General features: G+C 31.4%; 1 protein-coding gene across 30 annotated transcripts in view; it reads left to right on the forward strand.

Moving 5' to 3' along the window:
* KCNMA1 (potassium calcium-activated channel subfamily M alpha 1) overlaps positions 1-15,146 on the forward strand; it is a 470,776-nt gene that overhangs the window by 263,167 nt on the left and 192,463 nt on the right. For 12 of the 30 annotated variants that reach the window (XM_032191476.1, XM_032191474.1, XM_032191475.1 and 9 more), the window contains one exon: positions 5,154-5,177. The exons of the other annotated variants lie outside the window; for them this stretch is intronic. In XM_032191476.1, the coding sequence (XP_032047367.1) occupies positions 5,154-5,177 (24 nt within the window). The remainder of the gene's footprint in view (positions 1-5,153; positions 5,178-15,146) is intronic. 30 annotated transcript variants of the gene reach the window in all.

Here is a 15,146-nt window from a genome sequence, read left to right on the forward strand (position 1 = left end):
TTATCCAGATTATAATCTGTGGCAATTTTCAGTGGTATTTTTTCAAAGTTTAGTATCCAAAAATAAACATCTGAGTTCACTATAATAAATGGCTAAATTTACAGAAGTACTGAGTACTAAGAACTGCTGCTGAATTTAGCAGGACATGAAGGTTCAGCCCAAAGATCATATTGCTTTGGAGTCAAATACATAAATTTCACTAGATAGTATGAGAATTTTAGCCTTATTTTTCAGTAGATTTAGTAAAAAATAATTATAAATACTTCTAAACAGTTAAATTTTGTTTGAAGTTTTGTTGGCTTGTTGGTTTTAATAAAACCATTAGCAACACTTCTTTTGAAAATGTTCATCAAGTCTCTGAACTTCCTCTCCGGCTCTTATTGAACTCAGAATTTTAGGTCTGTCAGTCTGACACTTCATTTAAAAAAACAAACAAACAACAAAAAAACATCCTTTGGCATTTTCATCGTGAAAGTAGAAAACCCATACAAACTTTCACACTGGTGTTTTACTTATAGACCACTAGATTTAGGTTTCTGCAACGATCGGATAATGAGTGTGCTAACAAGCTAATCAATAATACTGTGTAAGAATGTTTAATACATGTTTCTTAACTTAAGCTCTTTGATCAAGTGCTTTACATTAGAAATAATACTTGAGGATCCAACTGGTCCAAAAAGCAAAATCCTGATAAGTCTTCCACTACACTAGTCCCTTTTAGTGGCTAATGATTATTTCAGTACATGGCTACTTTTTAGAAAAGCAGATATTGAATAGAAACATTTTTATTATAGCCATCATCAGAGAGAGATTAGTATCTATCTCTTAGGATGTTTTGGCCCTTACTACTTATCTACCACCTTATCTACTACTCCATTACTTAAACTTTTCCAAGCCTTCCTTATACACTGCTGTTCCTAGTTCCTACAATACATTTGACTTAATGTTTTCCTCTTTTTGTCTGGACAAGTACTTTTGTGACTGAAGGTGTTTTGAGTATTCTAGTAATAGTCTTTATGATATTCCCAGTCAGCAACTTAGAACCCTACTAATTTGTGTTATAATGAAAACTCTTGTTTCCATTAATAGGTTGTAGCTTACAGTTTTCATCTGTTCTGTTTCCTTAGCTTATTCTGCCCTAAGCCCTTGACTAGTCAAGAATTTGGAAACTCAGTCACTAGTGTCAGAAATCACTTGCTGCATCCTGCTTTTCTTCTTGTTATCTCTAAGCTTCCAGGTCATCTCTGTGCCCTATCTTACCAAGTGTGTTTATGTAGATATGCTCTTTTGGAAGAATGTAAAATGATTTTATTTATTTTTAAAATTCAGTTTTGCACTGTTTACTTAAAATTATTCATCTCCTATGTCTTTCTGTTCTGTATTTCATAAATAAAATTGCAACACCTGCTCAGTGGTTGTGCATCTTATCCCAAATATGTTCTGCAGAACCAGAGGTTTCTGTCCTTGCTTTAACTTAACAGTCAGTAGTATTTGTACTGTTGATTAACTTGTATGGAAAACACTGATGCAAGTGTTTTAAATTGGTATTAGGTAGTTGTTTGGGTTTTTTTAATTGTTTTTTTTTTTTTTTTTCTTCTTTTTTAATTCAATTTCTAGTACAAGAGAAAATATAACATTGCTTTTCCCTCTAGTTTGAGTTGGCAAAGGGACCAAGAGTGTGGATAAACTAGTGAATGAAGGGAAGACAGAGGCGTCCCTGAACAGATAACACAGGTGAATAGATTTCCCTTTAATCATGGAAGCCAATGTTCTTGTCCAGGAGTAACACATTTCAGTTGACCAAGGGCAACTGTGGTTTCTTGGTCAGAAGGCAGCTAGATAGTGGCTTTGTCTACCTTTTCATTTTTCTTTTTTCTTTTTTTATTCTCTTTTTTCTTTTTTTATTCTCTTTTCTTTTTATTTTTCTTTTTCCTTTTTTTTTTTTTCTTTTTTTCTTTTGTTTATTTTTATTAGCCTACATGTCAATCCTTTAACTACCTACAGATCTGAGAAAAAGGTAGGCCCTTTTGGAAATAGTTATGGCCGCATATAAGAGCACATTATAGAGAAAATTCCTGGCAGACAGGGACAAACTAGCATGGTCCTTAAAGGGTCCTATAAGCCCTTAAGAATTTTTCAGGGATGGAGATGTGGTGTCAGTCTACCTTTGTATATGAAGGTATAACTACTAAGGACTGGTTTAATAGTCTTGTCTCGAGTCACTCTTTGCTTTGTATTCATTGGAAAGAGCTTTTTCCCTATTTCAGTATATAATCGTAACAGTAATTCCTCTGTCTCTAGTGTTAAATATTAGTTCTTATACTGTCAAAAGACAAATTATTTTCTGATTTTTATACTTTGCTTTATACAGGCTCAGAACTGGAATACAGATATAACATGTAGACAGACATCTATAATGTAGAATTTTATTCTGATATTACATAAATTGGATTTTTGTATCTTAGAAAAGGAACTGTTGAGTAAATCTTTTTATTCAAAATATGTAAATCATTATTTCATCTCTCTAGCTTTCCATTAAACAGTCAGTGTAGTGCGTTGTAGTTCGGTACAATAAATTCTAATTGATGAGTAAATATCTATTTCATATTATGGAACATAGAAATAACAAACAATAATCTCCTTTGTTGACTACTTATTTTCCAAAGCAAAAACTTCTGTGACAATTATGCTTTACAGTGATTTAATTTCTATTATACCATGTGATGTAATACAGTTGCAATAATATTGGTTGATGGATGTTTTTTATGTTGAGAATACAGGTTGCTTATTGCACCATTGTTGCAAATCTTCATTTTAATCATCAGGCTTAAGTGCTTCCACCATAGGGAAAATAGATTATCCATAGCCTGCTATCTTGTATAATATAATTTTATGAGTAAGCTAATTTTCAGTTAGTGAATGTAGTGACATAGTGAAATATCAAGGTGAATCTCTCTCTCTCTCTCTCTTTTTTTTTTTTTTCCTAGTCATTTATGTTTATTATTAAAGGAATAAGTGAAATTTTGTCAGGTTCCTTATTGAAGCGTTATGTACCACTTCACATAATAAATTTTTATCAGCCTCAGTAATATAAACCTTCAATTTTAAATGAGCTTTAATGTTCTGTCTTGGCTTCTTTTTATACTTAGGAAAATACAGGTGAATGTCTAATTAGGTTTTTATTGTACCTCTGTTGAATTGTGATTTCACTTTAACAGCACATCTGACTAAAAGCAAGGAAATTGTGAAATGTCAGTAGAGAAACAGTACATAGAGAAAAGCAATTACTAGAAAAATATTTATACATGTCCTAGAATATGGAATGTGTAACATAATAAACTGTATTTTTAGAAGTACCCAGAAGCTTTAATTATTAGGTTTCTTTAAAGTATCAATTTTTAGCTTTAGTAAATCTAAGCAAAAATAATGAAAGCAGCATGCTAAAACAGTATTTTTTTTAGATTCTGGAAGCTTACATGTATTGAAAGCAAGTAATGGCCAGGACATCAAGAGGTTAGAAAATTCCCTCTGAAATCAGAGGGAAAAATTCTTGTTGCTGTAAACATTTTCTTAAGTATAAACAAAAGCAATTAAGAATAATAAAAATTAAAGCTTGTCATTAATTATTGAAGTTAATAATGATTGGACTGGATGTATTTCTGTTTTTAAGAGCTATGAAGCATTTAAACAAGCTATCTAGAGATCTCAAGTCTTTGTTTATGCAAGTGTTCAGAACAGATTAGTCAAAAAGGTTCTGAATGTACAAATGAATCTTCTTTAGTGAGTAGGAAGGACCAGTTTACTTTAAAATGTTCCTAGCAGTGCAGGATATTTTTAGTAATTTCAGTCACTATTTAGACAAGACAAATATGCTTACCTCTGTGTGAATAACCTAGGTGAAATCTATGGAGTCTGTAAGTAGAAATACTTATAACTGTAATTTAACTTGATCTTCAGAGATCCTCACATTTGTAGTTTTGATTATCTTCTATTGAATAAGTAGCAGATACTGAGGATTTGATTCTTCTAATTTTGTTTTCAAATTGATGTGCTCATATCCCAAATGACTAGATTGTAAAGCAAAGGCAAGTTCTGTGTTCCATCAGCGTTTTCATGACTATTTTTAGTCAATAGTATTTGGAGGTACAGGGCAACATTATGTTGTACATATATGTACATAACATATGTACAGCATACCTGTATACTCAAGAAAACGTTCACATCTTGAGTATACAACTAAGGAAACACCTTCCTATCCTTGTTAATAGCACATAAAGGTACCAGTCATGACTGTGGATTCTGTTTCTGTGAAAAGTGACTAAAATTGATACCAAAAGCTATTGTTCTGTAATTGGAACAATAGTTTCTATTGAAAAGATTGATCAGTAAATAATACTGATAATACTGTAGTTTTCTTGATGAAACTATTTTTGATGTTCCATGAATTACTACATCATTAGCTGTTATATGTGACAATTGCAATACAGATAGAGTGACTGCCTCTAATTAAATATAATTATGGAAAAGTGCCTGTTTAAAAATATGGAACAAATCTTTCTGTAATGGCACAAACATATGGTATCATACTTTTTTTTTCTCCCCCCCCATCACAGTGTAGGATCTATTGTATGAGTGTTACATTAAAATAAACTAATTGATCAAATGGTTCTTTCTGACCTTGAAATCTTTTGAAGTTGTGTGGTTTAGGTCCTGTATCCTGCATTGAAAATTTCACCTCTACATATCTACGTATTTATTATCTTCAGTTATTCATCAGTTACTGAACACTGTGGACCTATATCTCGTTATGTAATCTGATATTTTATTTCAAAATACATTGAAAATTCAGGTTTTCTTTGAAAGCTCCAAATGAGATTATATCAAATGAAATAACATGCTTATTAAAAAGGACAGATTAGATTTCAGACTGATTACTGTACTTCCCCCTTCCCTTTTTTCTCCTAATCTCAAAATTTTTGTCCTTCAAAAGCATTCCTCCCCCCCCCCCCCAAAAAAAAAAAAAAAAAAAAAAAAAAAAAAAAAAAGTTGTGCTGGTGCTATGTACAGTATTTTGTTTACAGTAGTGTAAATATTTCCAGTTTGTGACATAATTACTGAAATAACTCACCTCTTTCATATCAACTCTTACCTAGGAGCCGTACTGCAGACTCATTGATGTAGGTTTTTTTCTGCATGGCAGTCCAGGCCAAGCTGTGATTTCACTGCATGATGCAACTTCACCTTTTTTGGTTGTCTACGGGAGTAATTATAATCTATTCTTGTATTGCCTGTGCATGCCAATATGCTTATCCTAATGGTGTATACATTGAATGCAATCTAAGCATTAAGTGCATGATCTGGAATTAAAAGAACCCATAAAATTAGGAAGTTTGAGTAAATGTAAATTACACATATCGATATCTTTAGTTAAGCATAGAATGAATAGGACTTAATATGTACCAGGTCTATATATTTAAAAAGTCCAGCATATTAAAGTAGTTCATGGACTAGATAGACAATTGCAGTGTTATCAAGATGTGGGAAAATGGAGTGCACAAACTATCAGGTGTGACAAAGGCTGAATGATGCAAGTAGCATTCAGTACGATAAACCTTTCCCTGATATCAATTTTAGTAACAGGTGACAGTGACAAGAGGTAAGATTATACATAATTATTAAAGGTCAGAATCTGGGAAGAATTTTGAAATGCAACCTCTAAATTGAAAAAATAATTTAAAATGGATTTATTTACAAAACTCCACTAAAATGAAATTTCATACAAAGAATTGTAACATTGCTCTAAGATCCTTTTACTACAAATGACATTGTGACCATCCTAAGCAACCTGTTATTCGTATGTTCGTTCATCCTACATCAGCACAGTAGAAGATATGATTTAATGTTAATCCTATTGTTTCCTGATAAAATGATGAAACAGCACTTCGGAAAGTGACTTGAAACGTTTTTTTAGTGCTGTTGATCAGTACAAACATTGAGGGTATGTGATGAGAGGTTATACTATGTGTTTGTTGTTGTTGTTGTTTTGGGGTGGGGGGTCAGCATTAGTTTACAGATTGCACATTAATATTTGATTTGGTGAATGAAAATTACACTTAATTTTGAGGGCTAATAATAGTGGAATGTTATAATGTTTGAAAAATGATCATTGTGAACATATATATAAAGCTAAAATATGCTTTTGGTGTTTACTTTTAAGCAAGCTGATGAAAACATGTTCATGTTCAAATATTCAAAACAATAAACAAGAGAAATAGTTTCAAATTGACAACTGTTATATCACCATCATGTTATATCACCATATCACCAACAAAATATTGCTGCCCTAGCAATATTTTCTATTCAAGATTACCCATGATTTACTTATTTTTATTTTATTTCTAGATTCTACATAATTATTTCATGACTTCTTTTTTTCTTATAATGGAGAACAATTCTTTTAAGACTGTAAAATTGATCAGACGTATCTATAGGGCAGCATGATGCTTTTCCATCTGAAATCAGTGCAAAATGGACTATTATTACACCAGTCCTTTTGATTTTCCGGTAGCTCAGCGTCTAAACCTGACTGCACATCTACGTTCCCACACACAGCAGCCTGGATAAAAAGGTGTTGGACAATATAGTGCATGTTTGCAAGCCATGCTAAAGTGGTGCTAAAAAAAAAAAAAAAAAAAAAAAAAAAAAGTGCTGCTATGTATTCATTTTGTTATATCATTGTATTCCTCTTCTTACATTGACATAAAATGGTTTTACACCAGGCTTGTGATAATTCATGTGAGCAATTGCTACAGGTGTTGGCAATACCTTATTCCGTTTGTTAATGGAGGTGAAGGGACTGCTAAAAAAAGAATCATGTACTGTCATTAATCTAAAGGGCTTTGTCTTTGCCATTGAAAAAAGTCACTGTGATTGAGACTGTCAGTCAGGCTCCAGGCTAGTCTCCTTGTCTGATAAGTTGAATTAGGAAAGAGTTGAGTTATTTTTTAAATTGTTCATTTAAATTAATTATGCTCTTTTGCAAAGTAAATGATTTGTTGTTGTTGTTGTTGTTGTTTTATTATTTATTATTTTTTATTTTTAGCGAGTCTTTCATATCATCATTTTGTCTTAAGAATACGGTAATCTGCTCTTAAGACTACTGGTAAATAAATAGGTCCCACAGTTGGAACAGCTATGATATTAAAAGTTCCAAGCAGAAAAAATTACTAGGTTGTAGTTATATCCACCTGGAAAACAGGTGGTAGTGGAGGTCAGAAAAAACTGTGTATGTGTGCAGTACTTCCAAAATCATGTATGATAAAGAATTTCCAGGAGTTCAGGGAGGGGAAAAAAAAAAAAAAAAAAAGTGATAGAAAGGGCAATCATAAATATTTATATATGTTGGGAGTAAATGTTACCTTAACTACTCTGGAGTTGGTTTAAAGGTGAAAAATTTAAACTTATGCATACTGTGATGTTCAGGATATAGTCAAAGATATCAGATGGTTACTCTTGGTAGCTAGAAGGTTTTTGCTTCAACTCACCTTTATGTTATTCCTAATAAAGTGGAGTAAGAATATGAATCCAGACTTCCCAACGATAATTTATACAAATATTGGCTGTATAATAATTTGGTTTGGGAGAAGCTGAGTCGCATGATCTTGTTTCATAAGAAAATTCTGGTGAGACTTGTGGCACCCAAAACGTATCTTAGGTACTAAGTTACTAAGGTGCTTTAAGGACTGTTGTGTTGATGGGGTGGATAAGGCTAACAAGTCCTTTTGAGGAATGAGAGAGAGGAAAATCTAAAATTATTAAATGCTTGTGAGTACAGTGTTTTCTAGCTTTATTTATTATTATTATTATTATTGTTATTATTATTATTATTATTATATTTTATGTATTTATATATTATCTATTATATAATATATTATATTTTATATATTATATATTATATAATATATATTATATATTATATTATATTATATTATATATTATATATATTATATATATTATATATATAAATATATATATTTATATATATATATTATATATATTATATATTATATTATAATATATAATATATTATAATATATTATAATATATATTATAAATTATATTATATAATATAATATATTTTATATAATATTTTATATATATATTATATTACTATTATTATTATATTTATATTTTCATATATGCCTTTGAAATATGAGACAATATATCCTGCCTGGTGTAACTGCGTATTAGGGTATATAAAATTACAATTAAAAAAATATAGCTATAGTTGTACGGTAATAATAAACTTGGGTAACAGCTGTACGTGTACTAGAAAGCATGACTGAAAAAGCTGGCCCAGTAATGTCAGATTTGTCAGAAATGTCAGATTTCTACCACTTTGCAGTGCTTTTTTTTATGTCATTCACTGACATTAAAATCAATAGTATACCTGAGGTTCAAGCTTATAACTAATAAGTAAAAATGAGAGAGTAGCCAGTTATTTTTATTAATTAAGGGAAACAGGAGGCAAATTCCAAAAACAACTGTCAGATGAATGAACTGAAAATGAATTTTAAGGCTTCACTTCATCTGGTACTCTTCTCATTTTTCAGATAGGATAGTTGAATCTTAGGCTGAAATTTTCTTAAGAAAATATTAGAGTTTTTTTTTTGTTGTTTTGTTTTGTTTTGTTTTTTTTATGTACAGTAATAGCAAGGAAGAAGCGTATGGAAACAATCCTCAAAATTATCTGGAGGAATCTAATGTTTGTTATGTATCAAGCAGAAAATCAAAACTCAGTTTTATGTTGATATACAAAAGCAAAATGATTAATAGTCTCCAAACTGGAGTAGGTCAAGTAGAAGTATGTTCTCATTTTTGAAGATTGTAACTGTTTCTTTGAAGAGTGCAGCCAGATGAGGAAGACTTAAAAGCTGCACAGCAGCATCAACAGAGTAGAAAGACATAAATCACTGAGATGGAGGAGTAGTTCAAGTTAGATACCAATGATGGTTGGATGTTGAAAGCTTCATGCTTAAGGAAAGTACGTGTGGTAGTTTCAAAAAGACAGCAGCTGCAAAACAGAGTCATATGAAATAGGGCAAGAAGAAAATCTCAGAAAGTCATATATTCCTCCTTCTGCTGGAATGTCAGGTGGCTATACATATATTTATTTCAACAGACTTAGCTAAGAGTTCAGTTGTTTGTAGGCCCTTTGCTTTCCTCTTCCTTTCTGTAGGAAATGTCAGAAATTTCACATATGTGGATCATTGTGTTGATATGTAAAAACTAGAAATCATTTATAAATATCCAAGGGACTGTAAGTAGCCCATAAATCCCTGTGTGAAAAGAATTATTATGATTCTAGAAGCGTAATATAAAATGTTTGCATTTTCATTTCACCAATTATTTTCTGTTTTCTGGAGTAAACAGCTACAACTTATTATTCCTTGCCAGACTTTGATAAAGAATATTAAATAGCATCTCTATATTAAATCATGTAATCACAACAGAAGTAATAAAAAAGGGTCTAATTACAGAGTAGAAACATGCAAGATGGCCAACTTCAGTAAATAGGGTATGCAATTTAACAGAATTACCATAGCAGAGAGAACTAAAGAGACTTAATAAATTTTGTCAAAAAGGTTAATAATAAAATGTTAGTTGAAACAGTATACTGGAAGTTTTCTCTTTAATATCCCAGTAATTTCACAGAAAAACCTTTAATTAAAAATGTAATTGGGTTTTCATCAGTGAGATTGTTTTGTCAAGGTAATGTAAGACCATTTTCAATTGCCAGTGTTCTCAGCTTTTGGTAAACAATTAGTAAATCTAATGCAAAGTAAAATACAATCTATGTAGCTATGTGGTTCTCAGGCAAAGCTCTTCAGATGCAGATATCTTGAGCAGCGTTGAGAAATTATTGGAGTATTTTGCAAAAAAAGTGCATACACCTTAACGAACATTCAAGGTTATGGAGATTGACACTGGGCTTTTTACTTATGCTTATTTTAGCACTCGCTTTCTGAAGCTTTAGCTGTACTGAAGGAATCTTACTTTAGCTTTTGTTTTTGCAAGTCAGTAATTGGAGAAGACATATGCTGTGAGTAGTACTCAATGTACATTCTGTACATTATAAATATGCTGTTTTTAGAGTGAGAAATTTAATGTTCTGTAGTTCCCAGTAATTGAATATAAAAATGATAAGAAAAGTTTCCTGTAGTCATACTTCACAATTTTAGAGTAGGGGCTGAGGAAGGTAAGAGTTTGATTTTGCTTGAATTTTGTGGTAGGCTGCCTTATATTTTAAAAGGACAGCCAACAAAAATGTACTTAAAATTCATGGAAAACTTGAATAAGAAAGATGAAGCCTTGGAAGCAGTTATACTGGGAAGTAGTTTTTCAACCAGGAAAGACATGATATTGCAGAATATTGTCGTCATATTGAGAGAAGCACAATTATTAAATTATTTGCCTTATTCCTTATTTACATATTTTTCACAACACAGATAGCCCTACAAAAACACGACAATTACATCACCACTGATTTTACCAAGTTTTATTAGTTCACATAGATAAAGTAAGCAGTTGCAAAGTTACTTATTTCTGTCATTAGATAGATATGTTGTCAATCACAAATAAGGCCTTAAAAGTCAGAGTTATGCTAGGGAAGATCTGAAGCATCTGAGATGGGTTAGTATACTTTTGGTTCTGCAGTTGTACCAACTTCATTTCACTCTTCATGCATGGATGTGACAAAAATTAACATTAGTAGTCCCTGTATTTCCAACCAGAAGTCCTTCTTTGTCTCACTTTCTAAATTACTTTTCCATAAGAGACTCTCAGATTGCAGCCTCTGTTTTGTGATCTGTGCTTGTTTTCTTATGTGAAATTTATTTTTTAACAATTTATCCCGTGGAATTTGACTGAAGAAGAAATCTCCATGACTGGGTTCTCATTGCGAAGTTTCAACAACCTCTATTCAGTTGCATAGCCAATTGTTTTCTGCTAGTTGGAAGAAGCTTAATTTTCTTTATGGATGTGTCAGCAAGCATGCACTATGAAACTAATACTATTAAAAAAAAATCTGTCAAAATTATATTTTAATATAAATATATTCTTATACATAAAACAAATGAACATTTAGAGTAAAAAGTGCTCCTCCTTATCATGAGACAGAAAAGTAAGTGATTTATAAGGAAAAACAGTATGTCTCTAACAGTGGTTCTCAGAAAAAAAATTACTAAATGATTCTGTTGTACCAGTTGATACTGGTTGATCTGTTTTTGCTGTTGCTTATTACTTCTGATGGCGTATTTTTTGGAAAAAAGAATGAAAAAGAATTAAGAAACTTTTTCATTTTACCCCAAATTAGTCTAAAATTTGTCAAGGTTTCCCTGTGGGCTAGGGACATAAGAGAGAAGAACTTAATTGTAGAAAGTATCTTTAGAGCAGAGGGGTCATGATGCACTTTTTAAATTAGATGAGAAATAGAAGGGTAATATTGTAGTGCCAGCTTATGATCTATCACATGTTAAAAAATAACAGAAAATGTTGTGATAGAAAGGTAAAGGTAAATAAGGACAGTTACTTGCATTGTTCCTGCTTTTGTGTGCACATGTGTGCATGCGTTTGTGAGAAAAGCAGTTCTCTTTACATGCTTGCAATTTTATAAACCAAGCAAATGTCTCAGAAATCTTGCAATATAGCTTTATTTCACATTATTTGGCATTTCATCTTTTATCTTGATCAAATTTATATTTTGAAAATTTATTTTAAAATTGATCAAAGAAGATGCTGAGTGTTGATGTAATTCTAAGATATGGTTTTGTAGTGTTTATGAGCCTAACATGAGTAATACATTTTGAAAAGGAATATGTAAGAGATGCATATGGAAGCAAAGTAAAGAGGCCACTTCACATACAGAAAAGGCAGGAATGGAGGTGAAAACAAAGAAAGGTGTGGATTAATTCAAAATAGTTTGATTGCATATTGAAATAGTGGAGTTTTTAAGACTGTGAATCATGGTTTAAGTCATTATGCAGAGGTCAGTTGGAACAGAGAATGTGAAAAAGGCACTTGTTGAAGTCAAGTGTATAAGAAAGTCAAGCATGTAAGATACAGGTATATATACCTATATTTAAATATAAATATAAAGATACAAGTATATAAATATACAGGTATGTTTGTCTGAAGCTTTCTGAAGGAACAGGAGGAGAAAGTAATAGGCAATATGGAGTTTAAACACGAAGATGCTACAATAAATTGTTTGTCCTGTGAAGGACAGCCAAGCACAGTCAGTATCTTAGTTATGAGTACAAAAACAGAAGGTGCAAGATTTGACACTGAAATGGCTGGGAGCAGAAAGTTCTCTGCGTATGTGTGTGCATAGGAGAAACAGAGTTAACTTTAGAAGCAGGAGGTTAAGTGATCAAAAAGAATTGTAATATATTATTATAATTGACAAGAAGGTATAGGAAATTGTCACAGCATTATCCTTGACTTAGGAGATAACTGTCAATAACATTCAGTAAGAAAGGGATTGTTACTCCTTCACTTACTACCTTCAGGTATACAAAACTTAGAAAATACTGGTAACAAAGAATGTAATGGGCCTATGGACTTTATGGATCCCAAGTCTGTGACAGCAGATTACATTGCATTTCTGCTAGGGGTAAAGTTAGTTCTTGCCTTCACATTTTTCTGATTCAGCTGACTTCTCTTCTCTCTTGGGCGAGGGAAAGCTTAAGTTTTCTGAAAAAAAAAAAAAAAAAAAAATCAAGTTTTTTAAATTAGTATCTTTCAGTACTAATTGAAAATGCCAGCAGCAAAACTTCCTTGGTAGATGACATCATGTCAAGTGAGAGTGAAGTAATTTAGAAGACATTTTCCATAAAAAAATAATGAGCTTATTGATGTTATAATTCAAAGAAAGGCCTTATAAACTGAATCGCTTATCAAGCTTTCTTATAATTAGAAGGTAACATGAATTGTAAGAAAATACTTTTTCTTCTTGTTACCCTAACATGGTTAATAAAGCCATTGAACTAAGAGAGGAAAAACTGTTATGCTCTTTGTCACTCTGTGAGATTTTAGACAAATTCAATTCTTAGCCTCACTGATGTACTATAATTATGATATTTATTTCACAGGGATGACGCTTGCTAGGCATCCATCTATCCTTAGAATTTTGCTATATGTTCATACCAGTTTCTGTAAATAATATTTTAACTTCTCATTCCCTTCTGAGTAGTACAACTAAACCAGAGTAAAAGGAATAGAAAGTATTCTGCACTGAATGAACATTGCTTATACTAAATGATACAACTGTCTTTTCCTATAGTTTAGTCTTAGCACTGTCACTGAAACAGTAAGTTAATCACAACACCCATAATTTTCCATTCCTTGTACTGTTAAAATATATATATTAAAGGGGTGCAAAGGAACACTGTTGTATCAAATTTGTGACTTTTTTTTTAAATTATTTTTTTAAACTCTAAATCTTGTAGCATTGGGTTTTTTCTATAAATAAATTTGAAGGAATGTGGAATTATAGGGGAGCTTTCAGGGAAAATAATTGAGAAAAAAAGGTGATTTCAGACAAAATTATGAACAAATAATTTATATATCCAATTAATAAGTATTAATTGCATTCAATTTAAATTTGAAAATGGCAAGTGAGTGGAATGTCTTTAAAATATATGATACTAAAGAGATTCTAAATGTTGAGTGGTTTCTCTCATTTATTTGTTTGTGTTGGTTATATTTTAGCCACATCTACTGATATTTCCTCACAAAACCATCCCTTGATCTTAAAATTCACTGTCAATGGACATTCCTTCTGATAGAAAATTAACATTGTACCATATTTTCATATAATGGTCTACTGTGCAACTGAATTTGAAATTTATTTTTTCTTAGTATCAGATAATTTTATTTTTTTCTCTGGTATGCTGAGGTTGTAATGACTTTTTTTCTTTTAGTTCCAAATTTTTCAATTTTACATTTCATTTAATTAACATTATTCATTATATTTTAGCTTATCTAATTTCAATAATGGACTTAACTTTTCCTCCACCATTATTCAGAAGACAAATTTGATTCCAAAAATTAAGATCTTAAATTAGGACATTTTCTCTCAATTCTCTTAATTTCTAGATTTTCAATAACTTCTTAAAGTTCCAAATTTATAGAAGCCGTGGTGCAATATTAACATCAGTAATTTCCTAGTTACAGCACTTATTTTCCTTTATGGACTATGCGTCGTTGCAAAACACTTTTTTTTTCTTCAGAATGCTTGCTAATTTGTAACCAGAATAATCTGACCTAGAATTAACCTCTTTTATTTCAGTGTGTAACTACTTGCACCCAGATTAAAAACTGGCATTTATGCTAGGGTTGCAGGCCTTGTAAAAAAAAAAACACATTAGGAATAGATGGACATCATGTGTCAAAACCAGAATATTTTTTTCACCAAAAAAATACAGAGGTGGAAATTACATATTGAGTAGCTACTTCAAGTACTGAATTGGGTAGGCACAACGTTTTCCATTGCAGTGGAGAAATTTTCATGTAAAATCATCCAGGTAGATGTCACTATGGTGTCAAAACTGGTGTAAAGTCTGAATGAACATAGAATTCCTTCCCTTTGCTTCTGTCTTAATGGCATAGTGACAATGGTTGCAGTGTGACACGCGTTGATATGTCATGTCTTATTGATACACAGCCCATTTTTAACTGCAGCTCAAAGCCTCGTCATCTTTACTTCTTGTCAACATTTAGCTCCATCTGTGTAAAGTTAACTTTCTTACTCCTCAGTGAATGAATTTATGCTTATAATGCCTCTATAACTGGACTTTGTGAGTGCTACTGTTGCTGTAAAAATGCAGTAATAATAAACAGAACAAGTAAATAAAGGTAATGTGAAACTGAAATGAGTAGTGGTGTTGAAAGAGCATAAGAGGAAGGAAGAAAATTAACAGAGGATAACCCATATATATGACATATATATGACATATATATATGGCAAATAATTAAGGCTCTGTCTTTACTGCAGATTAGGCAAATTAAGCCCACTTTTATATCTCTATATGCAATTTATATTGAATGGTAGCATGGAGCATAGGGTTGCAGCAAATAATTTGATA

Source organism: Aythya fuligula, chromosome 7 (genome assembly GCF_009819795.1).
Source record: "Aythya fuligula isolate bAytFul2 chromosome 7, bAytFul2.pri, whole genome shotgun sequence".
NCBI classification, from domain to species: domain Eukaryota; kingdom Metazoa; phylum Chordata; class Aves; order Anseriformes; family Anatidae; genus Aythya; species Aythya fuligula.